Source organism: Sceloporus occidentalis, unplaced genomic scaffold (genome assembly GCF_023333645.1).
Source record: "Sceloporus occidentalis isolate IW3139 unplaced genomic scaffold, rSceOcc1.0.p SCAF_5, whole genome shotgun sequence".
NCBI classification, from domain to species: Eukaryota; Metazoa; Chordata; class Lepidosauria; order Squamata; family Phrynosomatidae; genus Sceloporus; species Sceloporus occidentalis.
Window position 1 is genome coordinate 31,449,282 of NW_028316985.1, and position 18,959 is coordinate 31,468,240.

The 18,959-nt window shown below is 42.1% G+C and overlaps 1 protein-coding gene across 1 annotated transcript in view; it reads left to right on the forward strand.

The window, feature by feature from the left end:
- LOC149311864 (DNA replication licensing factor MCM5) overlaps positions 1-4,533 on the forward strand; it is a 34,646-nt gene extending 30,113 nt beyond the window's left edge. The window contains exons 14-17 of the mRNA XM_089528077.1: positions 318-446; positions 909-1,051; positions 2,208-2,335; positions 3,373-4,533. Coding sequence (XP_089384203.1) covers positions 318-446; positions 909-1,051; positions 2,208-2,335; positions 3,373-3,474 — 502 coding nt within the window. The 3' untranslated portion in view covers positions 3,475-4,533. The remainder of the gene's footprint in view (positions 1-317; positions 447-908; positions 1,052-2,207; positions 2,336-3,372) is intronic.
- Positions 4,534-18,959: the final 14,426 nt, after the last annotated feature.

An 18,959-nucleotide genomic window follows, 5' to 3' on the forward strand; every position in this document is an offset into this window, starting at 1 on the left:
TTTACTTTTAAAGTGAAAGAAGTTTGAACAGGTGATGAATTTCAGCAAAGGAACCACCAACAAGTTGGGAGATGGGCTGCTTTCCTATGGTTATTTTAGCCTTTTTGTGGTTTTTTTGGCCCTCATTCGTTATTGAATTGAGTAGCTGTAGTACTGAGATACTACTGAAAAAATTGAATTCTTTCTCTAAAACTCTGCTGTGATGTATACAGGCTTTAAGATGCTCTGCCACAGAGCTTGGAAAAGTAACTTTCCAGCATTTGATCTGTGGCAGGGCTAGTTGGAGACAAGACTTAGCTCTGTGACTCCTCCTGCAGGAAGTGTGGCCCTCGTCTTTCTGCAGAGGCTGCAGAGAAACTGAAGAACCGCTACATCCTCATGCGCAGTGGCGCCCGCCAACATGAGAGGGAGACTGACCATCGATCCAACATTCCCATTACTGTCAGGTATGGTGGATAACAGAGTGCTGGCATTGTATAGTGGACTAGGACTAGGACTCTGGAGACCAAGTTTCAAATCCTGGCTCTGCCATGTAAACTCACTGGGTGACCTTGGGCAAGTAACACACTCTTAGCCTCAGAGGATGGCAATGGCAAACCCCCTCCGAAGAAACTTGAGAAAACCCTATGATAGGGTCACCTTAGGACCGCCATAAGGTGGAAATGACATGAAGGCATACAATGACAATAGCAAGGGAGATAACGGGTCTCTAGTTGATAGCAACATCATATGGAAGACTTCTGATACTTAGTAGGCATTTCTGTTATAAACATCTTTCTGCTGTTTATATTTTTTATTTTTGGCTTTCAGTTTCTTTTGTGCTATTTCCTTTTCCTCCTCTCATTTCATTTCATTTTTCCTTTCTGCTGTTTTTTTTAAAAATGGGTCTCTTCATTTGTGTCTTTTAGACAGCTAGAGGCCATTGTGAGGATTGCTGAATCTATCAGCAAGATGAAGCTCCAGCCTTTTGCTACTGAAACAGATGTGGAGGAAGCTTTGCGCCTCTTCCAAGTCTCAACGCTTGATGCTGCCATGTCAGGCAACCTTTCAGGTGAGCTAGGCCTTAGGAACATAGCCAGCTTAACTCTCAGAGCGTTTGTTGACCTGAGTTCATGGTACTCATTGTGATGCTGGGCAGAATATGGCTGGTGTGTTCTCTGGTGTGTTTTGCTTATGTGGGGACAGTGTTCTTGCTTGACTCTAAAACCAGCTACTTGATGCTTAGAATAGACTTTGCAGAGGTAGCATAGTATTGTGCAGCCTTTCCCAACCTGGTGTCCTGTAGATTATTACACTAAAACTCCAATCATCCTTAGATATCATTGCCTGAGGATAATGGAATTGGAGTCCAACATTTCTATGGGATGCCAGCTGGGGAAAGGCTGATGCCATAGCTGAGGATGAATTAAGAAGCCTCTTCTCCATTTCCTGCCTCTGCTGTGAACTTAAGTCAAAGTGTAACCTTATACACAGTGTTCCTCAGGCCTGGCTAGTGCTGATGAGAGTTGCAGTCTTAACAGTATTTGGAGAACTAAAACATTTTTCTCTCTCATCCACCTCAGCAATTGGATTGTAATGCTGATTTTACCTACCTTACAGTGTTGTGTGGAGAAACACTGAGATAATATAGGTGCAGTGTACTTTTAACACTTTACAATACTATAAAATTGCTTTTGTTTTTGCGGGTGTCGTAAATGCTGGATTCACTTGAAATATAAGTTAGGAATGTGAGCTGGTCCCCTTGCTCAAGATGGCCAAGATGAACAGTGACTGTGGAAGACTTTGTTTCTTTTGTTTTTAGCATATTAGTATAGTATTTTAGGATTTTATAGTGTGGTATTTTATTGTTCTTTTTTTGTATATGTCTTGATGTACTACCCTTTGGTGGAAAGGGCATTATAAATAAATGTTGTTGTTGTTATCATCATTGCTAATGTCTTTTGTTTACCTACTTGGAATGACACAATGGTTCAACACTGGATCAATTTAACAAGGCAGGGTGTTTCCACACACTGAATGAAACTGTAGTAGTGTTAAACCAGTTCATCCATTCCATTTGGTCTGAATGTGTATGCTAATTAGCGATCTCCTCATGTAAACACAAAAACATACTGTGTAAATTGGGAAGTGCTGTGGATCCCTGGGATCCTCATAGTAAATGTCCATTGAGGATTGCATGTGTCTAAAATGCTGTTTCTTCTCCTTAGGAGTGGAAGGATTCACTACTCAGGAGGACCAGGAGATGTTGTCTCGTATTGAAAAACAACTCAAGCGTCGCTTTGCCATTGGCTCCCAAGTGTCAGAACACAGTATCATCCAGGATTTTGTGAAACAAGTAAGTTAAGTGGATTAGATGATGTGGGGGAGGACCACACCTCATGGTAGTGATGCCTAATAGCTTCCCATTCAGTGGAGCAACGAATTCACTCCAGGTATTACTGCAGATTTTACAGGTGCTATATATAGTTTTGAACCCTATGGTTGCTATGTTCCACACCTAAGATAACTTATTTAATATTGTGCAGGTCACTTAGATTCTCATCAACTGAAGATAATAATAAGGTGCATAATAATTATCTAAAGGCACATGGCTCTGTTGTATTGCTGAAGTGTAGCAGGACTGTTATGCCACTTGGATGGGAAATCAGCTGGGAATGGTTCATAAGTAGCTCTGTATTCTTTTCAAGGGAGGGAGGAGGATATAGCCACCTCCTTGACATTGGGCTATAGCAGCTGCATGCAGAGAGATGGATTTCATTAGGAAGGAGGTTTCCCCTCTTCTCTTCCCTCCTCTTGGTCAGAGAGAGTGTGCTGATGACTTGAGAAGTGAGATCTCTGCACCTGCTTTCTCTATCCACATCTACGTTTAGCTGTGTCCTTGAGATAGGCAACCTCTGGCCTTTCAGATGTTGTTGAATTTCAGCTCTTTTATCGCTCATCATTGACTATGCTGTCTAGAGCTACTAGAACTTAGAGTTCAGCAATATCAGAGGACCACTATGCAACCTTATTTGGTTCCTCAGTTTGACTTCTAGTTTTCTGTTCTCCTTGAATGGCTTTTAGCATGCAGCATGGGAAGAAAGAAGAGATCCTTCTGCATGGGTATTTTACATTGGGAAGGATCATGCCCTGTAATATACTATGAACCTAGAATGTTTAATACAGAATTAAAGTAAAAAAAGAAGCTGTGTCTTTCCTTCTCCCCCACGTACTTTGGAGCCAAAGCTACTCAGCAGAGGAGAAACTAATTCACCACAACGTATGGTATATTATCCATGGGACTAACATCTTTACTTACTCACCATTCCTTTCCCAAGGTCAGCAGTTGCTTTTTGACATAATATCTTTTGCCCTTTTGTGACTCCTTCTCAGAAATATCCTGAGCATGCCATCTACAGGGTACTGCAGCTCATGATGCGCCGGGGGGAGATACAACATCGCTTGCAACGCAAGGTCCTATACCGTGTGAAGTAACGGGCCCAATTCTCTCCTGTGAACCGAAAAAAGATTGGCTTTCCCTGTCATCATCAGTAAAGGTCCAGGAGTCCCTTTATGCTACTTGTCTCCTTTGCCGTGCTTAACTTCTGCAGCAAAGTCCTTCAGAACAGAGAGGATGAAGAACGTGAGAGAGTTACATCCTGACTTACATAGGCTCTTCCTGGCATGGAAGTTAACAGAAGCCAGAGATAATAATAGATCATGTTTGTTGTTTGTTCAGCCTCCCCATTAAAATGTTGCCTTGATCTTTTGTTAGAACATTAAAAGCCTTTTAACTGCATTAAAACTTAAATAAGTAATGTTACATTTGTCATGGATGGAAGGTTCTGTTTGAAAACCTGGGGGAAAGGATAAAAGGGGGTCTCGTGTGGAGGTAATCTGCTTCAACTTGTTTCTTTCTGTTCATATCCTTCAGAAGCTTAGTCACTTAGGTGTACTCAGTTCTGTTGTGATCTCTATGGCCTGCATTGAAGGTGCTGGTAGTGGCCCAGAGGCAAAGCATTTTCTGAAAACAAAGCTCCTTCCCTTGACAGAACCAAGTTCCAAGGCACGTTTATGCAACCTGACTCTAACACACAGTGGTGACACATCAATAAGTAATTAGCCTGTCATTGGAGAGCTAATTTGTGTGTGTTATCCAGTGCTAGAGGCAGGGAAGCAAATGTGCTGGGGCATGTGGAGGGTGTTGTAGGATAAATTGTTCTTTGGGGGAATGAAATGCTTCTATGTTGCTCATCAGTGCCATGGCAAAGGTAACAGAATGACTTCAGTCGTCATGCTTTCTTCGAATGAAAGAAAAATGGTTTCACAAGAAAGAGACCAAAACATATCCATTCACCTGGCCTGTTGGCCTCTCTATGTAGGCAGCAAATACAGATGAGTGGGTTACACATTTGTACAGGCATACAATATGCAAGTATGCTCCATTTTTTGGGACCAGCAGTATGTGATTATAGTGTGTGCCTCAAAACAAAAATGTCCATTTTGCATTCTTCCTTAGGAAAAAGATAGTATGATTATTTCCCACAAAGCACATTAAACAATGTAATAAATAATGATGAATAAGCCATTTAAAACATTATTATTATTATTGTTATTATTATTAACCTTTATTTATGAAGCACTGTAAATTTACACAGCGCTGTACATGCAATCTTTTTAGTTAGACGGATCCCTGCCCTCGGGCTTACAATCTAAAAAGACATGACACAGAAGGAGAAGGGAGTGGTGGAGGGAAAGGGTAAGAGGTCCAGCAGTTCCTCTCTACCTCCAAGGCCTGGACCAAGGCAGATGGACTGGAGGGAGGGCTTGGCTTCATAATGGATGATTAATCATTTTCCAGGGAAAATACATACTTATTTCCCATTGTTCTATAGGACAGGTAGTAACAACTATAACAAAGTAAAATTTAACAAGGTTAATGCTAAACTAGCAGCATGTTAAAGCGCAACAGAATTGTGTCCTAGGAACCTAGGAACAATCAGACAAGAAGAATGTGGATAGTTGACACACTTACTAAATACTGGCCTATTACAGATGGGCAAAATGTGGTGTGGCGGCAGCGGTACTAGGGTTAAGGAGCGTGCACCATGCAGACGCTCCCTAACCCTAGTACGTATTCAGTACGTCAAAATGGCAGCGCCCTGTACACACGGGTGCTGCCATTTTGACGCAATGGATGCTTAGCGCCTGCACGTCATGGCACGCTTGTGACGTCATGAGCACCATTGGCGCACTCAGGCGTCAGAAGTACGCCACAAAAAAGCCCGCTTTTTTCAGGTTCTTTTTTGCTGGTGGGAAACCGCAGGGTTTATCCGCTGCGGCTTCCCGCTGGCAGAAAAGGAGGAGCTGGCAGACCGCTCTTTTTGGGCAGTCTGTATCCCTTCACTCTTCCAAAGGGTTGATGAAACTGTACAACCTTCACCGGTTGCCATATGAACCAGAGCTCCCTGGTTAGTGAAATCCCCAATTCCCTGAGAATTGCTGTGTCATCACTGAGAAGAGCTGTATGCAAAATAAAAATCAACTGACATAAAAGCCCATGGGTTTTGCATGCAAAATAAAATCCCAGGTTCAGTTCCAGGCATCCTTAGCTAAGACTGAACAATGGGAAATAATTATATGTGACAGCCTAAAGAAACATTGTCAGTTAGTGCAGAACAGGGGTGACCAGCTGTTTTTGGACTATAGCTCCCATTAGCTCTAGGCAGCTCAGCTGGTGGTGAAGGGTTATGAGAATTGCTGTCCAAAACCCTGTCTAGATCAGGAATGGGAACTGTGCAGTCCTCCAGATCTTACTGGTCTGCAGCTCTAGCCAGTATTGGCAATAGTGAGGAGTGATAGGAATTGCAATCTAACAACAGCTGTAGGGCCATGTGATTCAAGCCCCTGACCTAGATAGTACTGAGGTAGATGAACCAGTGGCCTGGTGCTCTAAATCAAGGATAGATAGTTGGCTCTAGATATATCAACTGGTAGATGCCCAGGTATTTTGTAGATCAGCCAAAATTTTGTATATGTATCTCTCTCTGTTACTGAACAGCAGTGACAAAAGAGGCTTGCTGTTCTAAGTCACGTCATTAGCCTTCTATTTATGAATTTGAAGACAACTTCTCGCTTTTAGGGGGGAGGAGGTCTAGTTTTGCATTTTCTTTGAAATGCAAACACTTTGAAATGTATTGGAAATCTGTTTTCTCAGCATCTTTCCCCTGCCCTGTAAAATAGCTCCCCTGTTGAAAATTAAAATGTTCCATAAATGAATGCCACAAAATGATATGAATTTTATATATTTAATATAGCCAGCAGAGGGTGCTGGTAATTTGGGAACTAAGAAACAGAGCTGCACAAGCTGAGGCAGCAGCGTGTAGAGATACTGTTGTTTAACCAAAATAAAAGAAGTGAATCAGTTTGAGATGAGAGACTGCTTAGAAGCGCCAAGCATCTGTGCTTCTCAGCTGGAAAGACACTGGCCAGGCTTTACGTGGGCATTTGCAAAAACTCCCACTACAGTGTCAGTCCCATGGAGTCATACTGCAGATCCATTTAAAGATATAAAGAGTATCACCACTTCTTAATTATATCCAATGACTTGATGGGTGAGACTTGGAGCTGACTCTGCCATTGGGCAGAGTGTGCCAACTGACTGACAATGGATCTGGCACATCTTAATGGGGCAGCAAGTCACTAGTAACTGAATTTATTTTACTGCCAGAGATGGGGAAAGATGCCTGTGGGATCCTTTGGCTCATGTGACTGGTGCAACCATTGCAGCAGACCTGAGGTTGTCAACACTTTTCTGTAAGAACTGTGAAGTATTAAGAATGAAATGTTTAATCTCACCCATCTGCTAAAATCATGTGACAGGAGCAATCAATTGCAAGGAAATCTGTTTATCCTACTGAATTAACTGACTGAATCATTTTTTGAATTAGATCCCTTTTATAGTTGGCACTCTGTATTGGTGGGCTAGTCATCCATCCTGCCCCATTGTCAGCACATGCATGAGGTCCCACAGGTTTTTTTTTATCCACAGAGGAGTCCAGAACCAAGCCCCTGACATTACAGAGGGCAAAATGTGTTATCGTTATTATATTACAGCCTGCATTTTTCTCTAAATTGGGGCTCAAAGTGTTTCACAATTTAAAAGAAGAATACAATTAAAAACATACAAAACAGAATATTAAAATAGAAAAGATTAAAGGTCTTAAAACAGTTCGGTTAAAACAATACTGCACCCCTAACCTGATCTTTAAAAACTTTCTGTTTTAAAATTAGTTTGAATAAAAAGGTTTTGACCTGCTGACAGAAGGACAAAAAGGAAGGGGCCATTCTAGCATCCTGGAAAGGGAATTATAGAATCTAGGGGAGCCACCAAGAGGTGTTCCCATCAATTGTGCTTGTGGTAGTGGTGGGGCTGAGACAAGGGCCTCTCCTGATGAACTTAGAGCCCGGGGCAGCTCATAGCCTGGACCTGAGCTACATAGGGCTTTATAGGTCATAACTGAATAAATTTCCCATGGGTGCCTTGTTGCAACTAAAATCTTTCAATGAATAGAACTGCTTTGGCAATTTTAATTCAGGCAAGACTATGCCAGAGTGAGTATTTGATGTTGTGTATCTGGAGATGAGCACGTGCTAGTTGTGGTCGTGTGATATTTGATTTAAGAGATAGTTATATCTTTGCTAGCCTGACAGACTTGTAGGAAAAAATGCTAGCAATATAAAAAGAAATGGTATGTGTTAACTTAAAAAAGAGAGAGACCTAGAAAGCCATTTAACAGTCAATTACAGCAGTTGGTTTACACACATGGAAAGTTTTGAATACCCCATCTCATCATTTTCTCAGACAGGTAAGTAGTTGATTTATGATATCCGATGAGATTATCCATCCAACCCAGTACTATCTACTGGTGACTAGCATTAGATATCCTATATTGTGCTACCTAATTCTTGCAACGAGATGCCAAGGGTTGAACTTGATCTTTTTCAGGTAAGCATTGCTTTATGGGTTTATGCTTTATATGGGTTTTTTTTATGGATTATGGGTCCTTTCCCAAAATATCCAGTTAGCAGAGTAGCCAATGAACACTTATTTCCACAAGGTCTTTAAAGACAGCTTGACGTTCTCCTATACTCTGATTGCCTCAACACAGACCATGTCTTGCCCTCTCTCTTTCCCCAGCTGTGACCAGGGTGGGATGAGGAAGGAATCAGCAAAACAGAAGATCTTTCACCTGTTCCTTTCAAATAAAAATGGAAGGTCTTATGAACATTGTGCAAAAGCCTGCACAATGGGCTGCATGCGTAGCTGATAGAATCTGTACAGCCTGATAGTATTGTGAACCTTCTCAGAAATTATGGTGACAGATCAAACAAAGCAGTGTTGAATATGCCAGTTCCTCATGACAGCATCCAGGTTACTGTTGGAATAAACATTGGTTGGTAGCATAGGCTGTAGCACACTGAAAACAAGCTGTACAGTGGAAGAAAGAACAGGTTTGGAACAAAGCATCTTCCTTTACTACAAGGGCCTGTTAGTGCTGAATTATCTTGCCTACCCATCACCATCATAGCAAGTGGCATGGTTTCACTGCGGGGACTAGGTGGTCAACTGCTCTGATTTTCATGGAATTGGCACTCATGCCATTTAGCCCAATTAAATATGCTCGAGCCTTGCTGACATTTCCCAAATAGCAGACTGCAGAGTTTTTGGGTTCTGAGGAAATAACCACTGTTAATTGGCCTGACATTCAAAGCGTATGTGTGTATGGATGCAATTAAAGTGCCTTTAACTGCTTCTCTGCTCCCATTTTATATAAGAGCAAGAGGACAAATGTAGTTAAAGCCCAGGCTCAGGTTATCTAGTTTCCCATTTGAGAACTATAATTACTTCATGCATCATTATGTGGAAAAGTTTGAGCAGAATTTAGAAGTAACTAGTTAGCTATAATAGTCTCTAATTCCTTCCCCAATAGCAAAGGCATAATTAAGTTACAGTATGATTTTAATGAAAAAGGGGCATGTGGCCAATTAACATTGGGGTGTGGTTAAGATAGCAAGTATTAATGAAGAACACACAAGCAAGAAGAGGCTGCAGCAATTTGCATTTGATTGAGCCAACTGGGCAGGACAAGATTTTTCCTCTCTTTCCCTTTCTTTGCTGCTGAGTTAACAGAGTGCAAACTACTTTTGCATTTGAACTCATCTGGCAGCAGATGAAATAATCTGAGGACCAAGTGGGAGAGGGCGAAAGAAATTGGAATATTTTAAAAACAGCTGATTTTTTTTTAGTCTGCACTGTCTCTGCAGAATTGGGGCCATTAGAGGCTGTGAGCAGACTGAAGGAATGTGGACTGTCCCACCTTGCAAGAAATAATTGAAGGCCCTTTCACACTACACAATGATAGTGTTATGTGTTATCATTGCACTTTAACTAACGTGATTCTGCCTTATCGAATCCTTGGAGAGGTATTTAGGATTTTCATCCAGAGAGCTCTTGTGCCTCCCCAAACTACAACACATCCCCAAACTACAACATAGGATCAGTGGTGCCACTAGGTTTGATGACACCCCCTTTCCCCTGCCTTATTTACCTGCCACCCTTGCCAGTGCCTTGACTCTCTTCCCAGAAATAGAGCCAGGGTGGTGGCAAAGCCACAAGAGGCACATTCACCCCTCTGCCTCAGCAAGTGTCACCTGGTGTGGTCCGCATCCTTGCACCTGCCTAGTGACACCATATATAGGATAGAGCCAGGGTAGTTCAAGTGGAATCATAATACTATAACTGTGTAGTGTGAAAAGGCACTTAATGAAACCAGGGGTAGGCAAATACCAATATCAGTAGATTAACATGTTTTCTTCCTCTGTGATTCATCAGGCAAAAACTTAGTTTTCCCCACTCAAGAACTGAATGTGGAAGGAAGGCATACAGATAAAATTAAGTACAGTGAACCCTTGGTATCCACCAAGGCTTGGTTCCAGTACCCTCTGTGGCTACTAAGATCTGTGAATGCTAAAGTCCCATTAAATAAAATGGCATAGTGAAATGGTAAAATCATGGTTTGCTTTTTGGAGTTCATATATTCTTTAAATATTTTCAAGCCATTGATATTTGAATCCATGGATTAAAAATCCATGGATATGAACGGCTGACTGTAATGGAAGTGTCTCTTAACATGTGCTCAGCCCAAGAATTTGCTTTAGTGCCTACAATGAGATAGCAGTATAAATGTGGGCAACTTGTTAACCTCTGAAGTTGGACTGCAGCTCTGAGAATCTGAGAATCCCAGCATACCTAGAGGTGAAGAAAGATGAGAATTTTTCTTCAACAGCATCTGCAGGGCTTCAAATTGCTCACCCCTGCAGTAGTCTTGATATGCAAATTCACTGCTATTATTTCCTTTCCTGATCCCTTTCTATTTCAGTGATCTAACTTTGCCTCTCCTGTACCTCCCTTGCTGATCGCCTGCAAATCACCCAGAGATCCACAGGTACATTTGATCTACTTTCTGTGTACAGCTGTGGGCAAGATGGCTTGTCAGTATGCTTCAGTCTGATGCTTCTCTGACAGCGATCTGTGTGACAGCAACATTGTAAGGCAGCAACAGGCAGGGATGACAGGCAGAGCTCCCCACCCAGCTGGGATGAATGAGTCCTGAATATGGAAGCAAACAGCCTATTGTCAGGACCTGCACGTGCTGGAGAGTGACAGGACTCCACGCACGGTTGGGAGTTCAAGTGTACAAAGGAGTTTTCTGTGCCAATTCAATAGTTTCCATGGGGACCTGGAGGTGCATTTGCTCTTCCATTCTCTCATTTCTCTTCCTTTATTGTCAAACGTCAGATACTGCAAAGTCTTTGGAGCAGTCTGTTTTCAGTTCTTTGGTTGTTACTTATCATTCTTTTGCTTTCAGAAGCCCACTGGGTTGGTCGTTTGAATGACAGGCTGCCATCAGGGCAATGAACACTTTGCACACACAGAGAGAAAAAGGGAAGGGAAGGGGAAAGATGGAGCCACAGATCTTCATATATAATGGCTGAGGAACCTTTCACCCTCTAGTTCTCCAATAGTAACTCCCAGAAGCACCAGTCGTCATAACAATGGATTATGAGGACTGTAGTCTGAAATCCCATGATAGGTTTACCTTAGATCACCATAAGTCAGAAAACACACAGGTCTGAAATACTGTGAAGATGAACGGTTCCTTCTAGGACAGTTTGGGGAAAGTAGCTCCATGGCACCATCTAGCCCTCCAAGACTATTTTTACAATTCCAAACTGCCTCAACAACATTTAATCCTCTGAAAAAGCCCCTCTGGCTGTTTCTTCTGGAACTCTCTTAAGGGCAGCAATTCCCCTTTTTAATAAGCTGCATGCCTACCTCCCATCTTGCTTTGTTTTTCTTTGGTTTTTCTCCTTTTCCATCTCAGCAGTTTTTATAATTCAGAGGGTCTCAGAGCAGAAAATTGGACTGCAGAGTTGCTGAAGGTTCTAACCCTGCCACAGAAGGAGATTGAATAGATTTTGCCAGCAGGTTTGGGTGCTCATTTACAATTTTAACTTATTTTTCAGTTAATTTACTGGAAAGACAGAGATGGAAAGTGCCTAGAAAACTGAGAGAGAAATATGTTGAGACAGGAACAGGAAGAGATGAGTAGTGATAGATTAGTAATGGGGTTTTGTTGTTATGTGCCTGATTTAAATAGAAATGCATGTGACATCTCATCATAGTGGGGAAAACGAAAATTTGTATGTATACCATTGAACATTAAGAAAACAAAAATAATCATCAAAGAAGAGAAACAGGAACTCCGTATGAATGAGAAAATTGAAATATTTAAAAGATTTCCAATACTGTACCTTGGATCAATCCTTGATAAGAATGGGGATTGGAGATAAGAAATAAAATGATGACTAGGATTCGGAAGGGCAGCTATGAAAGTGCTATATAAGATCTTAAAGTGCAAAGATATCAAGCTGAATACCAAAGTTAGTGTTGAGGGTTAAAGTCAGCACACTGGGAAATGCTTTGATGTGTGTGTGTGTGTCTGACCATGAGCATCCAGCACTGGAAGGACAAGGCTGATCAAGCACAGCTGATGCTCATAGCCTCAAGGACAATCTGGTGCCTGCATGCACTAAGCCTGGATGATGAAACATCTAGCTGGATCGCACAGGGGGACACTTTAGAATGTAACACAGGAAGTCACTGGGTTTGGGAGACCACATGGTCTCAAGGGCCCTATACAGACAGGCCAAAATAAAGCTGCTTCGGGTCACTTTGGAGGTATGCTGTTTAAATGATGCCTGTATCCTAAGAGTCCAGAAGCTACACCAAAGCTGCACTCTAGTCCTTAGGACTGGATCGTGGCTTTGGCACTGCTTCCGGACTCTTAGTACGCATGCATCATTTAAACTGAATACCTCCAAAGTGACCCGAAGCAGCTTTATTTTGGCCTGTCTGTATGGGGCCTAGGCTATATAAGCTCAGGAGCTTCCAGTGATTGCTTTGTGGGTTGTAGTAGGAGTTGGTATTCGTTCGTGATCTGTATTATAGCACCGTAAATAAAGCACTTCAGGAGACTTGGCTTGTCTGGTCATTTATCAGCTGAAGCCTGGCATCGGTTGCTGAGAGTCCTGAATGGATTTTCCTGAAATTAGCCAGTTTCTCTATTTTATGGAGAAACAATTAACTACAGATTCTCTTTCATTATAGTGTTCTCTCCCTGCCCCCCACCCCCACCCAAGTTCTAGTCTGGCATTTCTAGATTTCTGCTTTTATAAGAAAAATGCGAGAGATCCATTGACAGATTACCTTTTCTCTTGCTTCTTTGCACCTAAATCACAGTAATTTACATAATGAAATGTAATTATCCTAGAGAACCACTCTTGTTTTCTGTACTGGCCTCCTTGAAAACTTCTCAAAGATCAGAAAGTTCCCCTCAGTAATACCATGGCTTAGGTGCCCAAGGCTTGTTTGAATGAAAGAGTTCTTTGCCTGTTTCTCCATATAACACAACACAGAAGCAACGTGTTGCATTCTTACACAGGGGGAAATGAAAATATTGGTAGCTTACCCAACACTAAAAGCATAGTGTTCCATACAATGGCAGATTTCATGTCTTTGCTAATGATTAGACTGTTTAAAAGAATGTCTGCCTCTGTGTTCCTTTATATAATTGCTTTTGAAGGTATAGAGTCAGAAACAGAATGAGGCACGTGGATTAGACTGGAATGCTACACAGCAGAGATGAGAAACCTGTGGCCCTTCACATGTGGTTAGAATCCAGTTCTCATGAGCCTTAGCCAGCACAGAATTTCAGAGCTGGAAGAGACCACAAGGGCAATCTAGTACCACCCCCTGCCATGCAAGTAATGTGCTCCTTAAAGATACTCATCTAGGGTTGCCATATCCCGCCTGGGGGCGGGACTTTTCCGGTTTGGGGTGGGTCCGCATGGTCCCGCCCCGGTTTGGCCCCGCCCCCGGGATTCCCCTCCCCCCGTGACGGACGCCAGGCAGGGAAAGAAGCCTCGCCTCAGCTAGGCCCGTTCCCTGCTTGGCCTCCTCCGCCAGTGACGGAGGTGCCCAGGCAGGGCCAAAGGGCCTCGCCTCAGCGAGGACCCTATCCCCTGCCTTGCCGCCTCCTCCGCCGGCGAGGGAGGCGGCCAGGCAGGGGAAATGGGCCTCGCCTCAGCGAGGCCCCCTTTCCCCTGCCTTGCTGCCTCTTCTGCCGGCAAGGGAGGCGGCCAGGCAGGGGAAAGAGCCTTTCCTCTTCTTTCTCCTCCTCCTCTTCTTCTTCCTCCTCTCCTCCTCCTCTTCTTTTTACTCTCCTCCTCCTCCTCCTCTTCCTCCCCTTCTTCTTCATCTTCTTCCTCCTCCTCTTCTTCTTACTCTCCTCCTCCTCTCCTCCTCCTCCTCCTCTTCCTCCCCTTCTTCTTCATCTTCTTCCTCCTCCTCCTTTTCCCCTCTTCCTCCTCCTCTTCTTCCTCCTTTTCTTCTTCTCCTCTTCCTCCTCCTGTGCTTCTTCCACTCTTCCTCCTCTTCTTCTGGTTTTTGGCCAGAAAGGGAAGCACATTTCTGCCATCTGTCTAGGAATAATGCCAAATGTCCTCCATTTTGATCATGGCTAAGAAACATGCATTTATATGAAAAAATTTTTTAAAAAATCATCAATTTTTTTTTGGGGTGTCCTCCATTTTAAAAAAATGTGCCTGACATTTGAAAATGTTGTCCTACATTTGTCCCAGTTTGGAAGTCCTGACTTATGGCAACCCTATACTCATCCAGTTTCCAAAAGAGAGTCCACCACCCTCTGAGACTATCTATTCCACTGCTGAATAGCTTTTGCAGTTAAAAAGCAACAACCTTCTTCATAATGTTTAGGTGGGATCACTTTTTTTGTAATTTGAATCTATTGGTTAGTGTAATAGTCTCTGGAGCAACAGAAAACAATCTGGCTCCATCTTCTACATGACATCTCTTCAGATGTTTAAAAAATGGTATCTTAGTCTTCTCTTCTCCAGGTTAAACATACTCATCTCCCTAGGTTGCTGTAGCCTCTCCTAGCTTGTGTGATCTTTCTCATTAATAACTTATGCCATCTTGACCACACTCTGATGTTGCTTAGCCCCATGTGTTCCATTTTTCATCTGTGAAACATCAGAGGGTATGCAGGCCTTCAAGTGGGCCCCAAATACTGTTTACTTTGGCCCCTAATTGAGTCAAGACTTTATTGGGAACCCTTTTGTATACAGTGCTACCTGCTATTAATCACTGATTTTCATTTTCTTGTGGTATTGAACAGTTGTTTTATCATGTTTTGTGGTTTTACACTTGGCTGCATACAACTTTTTGGGAGACAGAGGTTACCCTAAAAGCCAGCTAATGAAATTTTAAAATAAATAACATACATTAAGTGCACCTTCTCCCAAGTGTTGCAGATCTCATAACACCAAAGTGAATGCCCTATTTTTGGCAAAATGTGGGGTGAAGCCCACAAATGGGGCACTTATTTATGCCTGTTTCCAAGGCATGTTTATTTCTTACATATAGTACTAGAATAATCTCTCTGGATACAGCTCAGCTGCATACATTAGCTGCTAAACAATAGCACTCATTTGCAAGCCTTACACATACTTATATAACTTTCCACACCATATAATCAACACATTTTGTAATGACAAAAGATGTCAGTCATTCTGCCAATAATTGTCAGTATCCTTTGCCAACACATCATGGTTCTAGAATTTATAGGAAATTTTGAAGAAAGTTATATTCCTTCCCTCTATCCCCCCAGTCCTTGCTTTCAAAAAGAAAAATGAGCATCTCTCCCCAGCTCAGAGAACAATGCCAATATGGGTGAATTATGTGTTTCTGTGAATGTGTCTATATGTATACATGTGTGTGTGTTGGGGAGGATAGGTTGGAAGATTGTGAGGAAAAGCCTGAGAAAAATCGCCAGAAGGACAGCCTTATTTGGTAAAGCGCCATATTAACCTAAGCCCAGGATCTTGCATCTGTCAGTAGTCAGTTCTGCATGATTCAGATCTAGGATTGCCCCCATTGCCTTGCTGGGACCAAAACAGACACAGTGTTGAACATGTGAATATGTTTCCTGTGTCAGTGTTTTCCTTTAATGATAGTAGCAGTGGAATTAAAAACAAGACATTTATTATGGGAGAACCTAAGAAGATCTCTGTTGGATGATTTCAAAGGCCTACCTAACTCAGCATTCTGTGTACAGTGTGGCCAATCTGTGGTCTATGAAGAATGTGCAAGAAGGAGAACATGAGCACAGCTGCTTATGCTCTCCAGCACCTGATACACAAAACCATAATGCCTCTGGCACTGGATTAATAATTGTGTAACTTGTGACCATAGTCCTTACAAAATTCCACACCCACCCACCCTCCCTGGCTGTTGTTAGACAGGGAAGCTTTTGTGGGCTGTTTCTATACACTCTGCAAGGGCCACAATAATTTTTTGTTTTTTTTTTATTTATATACCGCTATTCCAAAGATCATAGCGGTGAACAGCAAGTAAGCTAATTAGCAAGTAAGCTAATTTGCTCCCAAGCAGTGTACAATGTGTAAGTTAATTGCCCCTAACAAGCTGGGTATTCATTTTAGCAAATTAAGCCCTTGGCTGGTATTGAACTCGCAACCATGCAGTTCGTGAGTGAGTGGCTGCAGTACAGGCATTTAACCACTGCACCACCAGGACTCCTAAATAAGGTACATGTAACATAACTCATGGTAGAGATATCAGAATTTAAGAAGACTTTCAGCCAGTAATAGTTTTAAAACAATCTTGGCCATCTGTATCAGAGATGAGGAACCTGTCACTCTTCAGTGACTGCTGAATTACAGTCATTATCATTTGTGACAGTTGGCAAATTTGTAAATTGGTTGACAGACCAAACCGAGAGAGTACTCACCATTGGTTCACTTTCATTCTAGAGAAGAGACCAGTGGGGTGCCTCAAGATTCTGACCTGGACCCAATGTGTTTCAATATCTTTATAAATTATTTAGAATAGTTGATGGAATAGAAACCATGCTTATCAAATTTTGCAGACAATACCAAAATGGGATGGGGGTAGTCAACACCCCAGAGAACAATATCAGAATCCAAAATGACCTTAATATATTGGAGAGCTAGGCCAAAGCTAAGAGAATGAATTTCAACAATGGAAGATTCTGACTCTAGGAAAGAAAAGGAAATGTGCAAATTTAGGATGACTTGAAAGCAGTTCATGTGAAAAGAATGTAGGGCTTTTAGTAGATGCTAAGCTAAATATGAGTCAACACAAGGATGGAGACATTGGATTGCAGAGGAAATATCTTTTGTGTGTGTGTGTGTGTGTGTGTGTGTGTGTGTAAATTGTGTTGCAAATGGATGTGCAAATGGTGGCGCAGTGGTTAAATGCATGTACTGCAGCCATTCACTCAAAACCACAAGGTTGCGAGTTCAAGACCAGCAAAAGGGCCCAAGCTCGACTCAGGCTTGCATCTTTCCGAGGTCGCTAAAATGAGTACCCAGACTGTTGGAGGCAAATTAGCTTACTTGCTAATTAGCTTACTTGCTGTTCACCGCTATGATCTTTGGAATAGCGGTATATAAATAAAACAAATTAATTAATTAATTAAATTTCCTAGAATCTCCCAGCAGCTACATGGCCAGAAGGAGGAGGTGCAAGCCTGCAAGTAATCTACAATCAGAGAGTTGGAAGAGACCTCAAGGGTTAACCAGCCCAAACCCATTCTGCTATGCAAGAAGACACAATCAAAGCACCTTGCCATATCATTTGAACTGAGAACAGAAACAGCTAAATGCAGGCCTATGACTAACATCTTCTATTTTTTCTTCCTGTGTGGTTTTTAAGACCTTGCCTGATAAAGAAGCCCATGGAGCTTTGAAAGCTTGCACCATGTATATTGTGCATTTTGGGTGACCAATAAAGGTATCACTGTTTAGTGGATTTTTGATGTTATTGAATTTGCTATACAGCCAACAAAGTTATCCCTGGATGTTTTATGGTGAGGACATGGTTTTCTTCCATCCTTTCCATGCCCAGCATGAACTCAATGACTTGTCCCATTCCACCCTCAGTATTGCTTATCTTGCACATTTAAAGAAAAAACAGTTAATACTGCTAAAGTGTTATACCAGTTTAGAGCAGAGGTTCCCACCCTTTTTGACTCAGGGAGCTTTTATTTCTATGGCAGAGCCCCTAAGAGGCCTACCCAATGTCTTACAAGTTAATAGTGTTTAGGAATATATATAAGAATATATTCTTATTCTTTAATTTTGTTTAATTTTTATTTCTTTCATTTTCCTGGAGTGTCCACAGTGCACCTGGAAAGTGCATGTGGAGCCCTAAGGATTTCTAGGAGCATAGGTTGGGAACCCCTGGTCTAGAGCCATGTCCACACTGATGGGAAACTCTGGCTTACTGTCAGGGCCTCCAGATCTGTGGAGAGGATGAGCTGCCTGCACAACTGGCATCCACAAAGGATCGATAGTGACAGCACTGTCTGCACATTTCCCTGCGTCAGTGGTTTGTCCAGTCCAGGGCACTTCCTCTTGGCCCCTTCTGCTTGTTTGCCAACGTTTCTCACCTCTACCTTCACCAATAATAATAATAATAATAATAATAATAATAATAATAATAATAATAATAATAAATTTATACTTCACTCTTCAGCCAAAAGGCTATCAGAGTGGCTTACAAATTGTTAATTAGATATTTCTCTGCCCTCAGGCTTATAATCTAATACACAGTATGCATGCCCAGGTGATTCTCCAGCATTTGTATCCCAATTTGGGGCCAACAGAGACTGTTTTTACTATAGAAATTCAACTTGGAGCACAGATTGGACCCACGTTCCACCCGTTTTGGCCCTGTGCATCATCTAAATAAGTCATTGTAGGAACAGAGTGGGAGTGTTTCTTTTGCTCCATGTGGATACAGCCTAAAATAAAGAGGATGAAGAAATATTAAATCTCATAACTTGAAATGTAAGGAAGAAAGAAAGGTCAGCTGAAAATCTCCATGGCAAAGGTCATACCACCATTATAAACATTATCATTGGGCCTGCCCAACAGTATAACAGGAGGAACCAATGGATTCAGATGTAAGACATTTTTTGTTGCTGTGTGCCTTCAAGTAGTTTCTGATTTATGGCGATCCTAAGGCAAACCTATCATTGGGTTTTCTTGGTAACTTTCTTCAGAGGAGCTTTGCCACTGCCATCCTCTGAGGATGAGAGAGTGTGACTTGCCCAAGGCTACCCAGTGGATTTTCATGGCCAAGCTAGGATTTGAACCCTGGTCTCCCAGTGTCCTAGTTCAACGCACAAACCATTGCACCACACTACCCTGGCCCATATTGGAAATTCCTGGGGGGGGGGACACCCCCAAAAACTGGGTTTTAAAAGTTATGGTTAACTCCAGAAATTCAC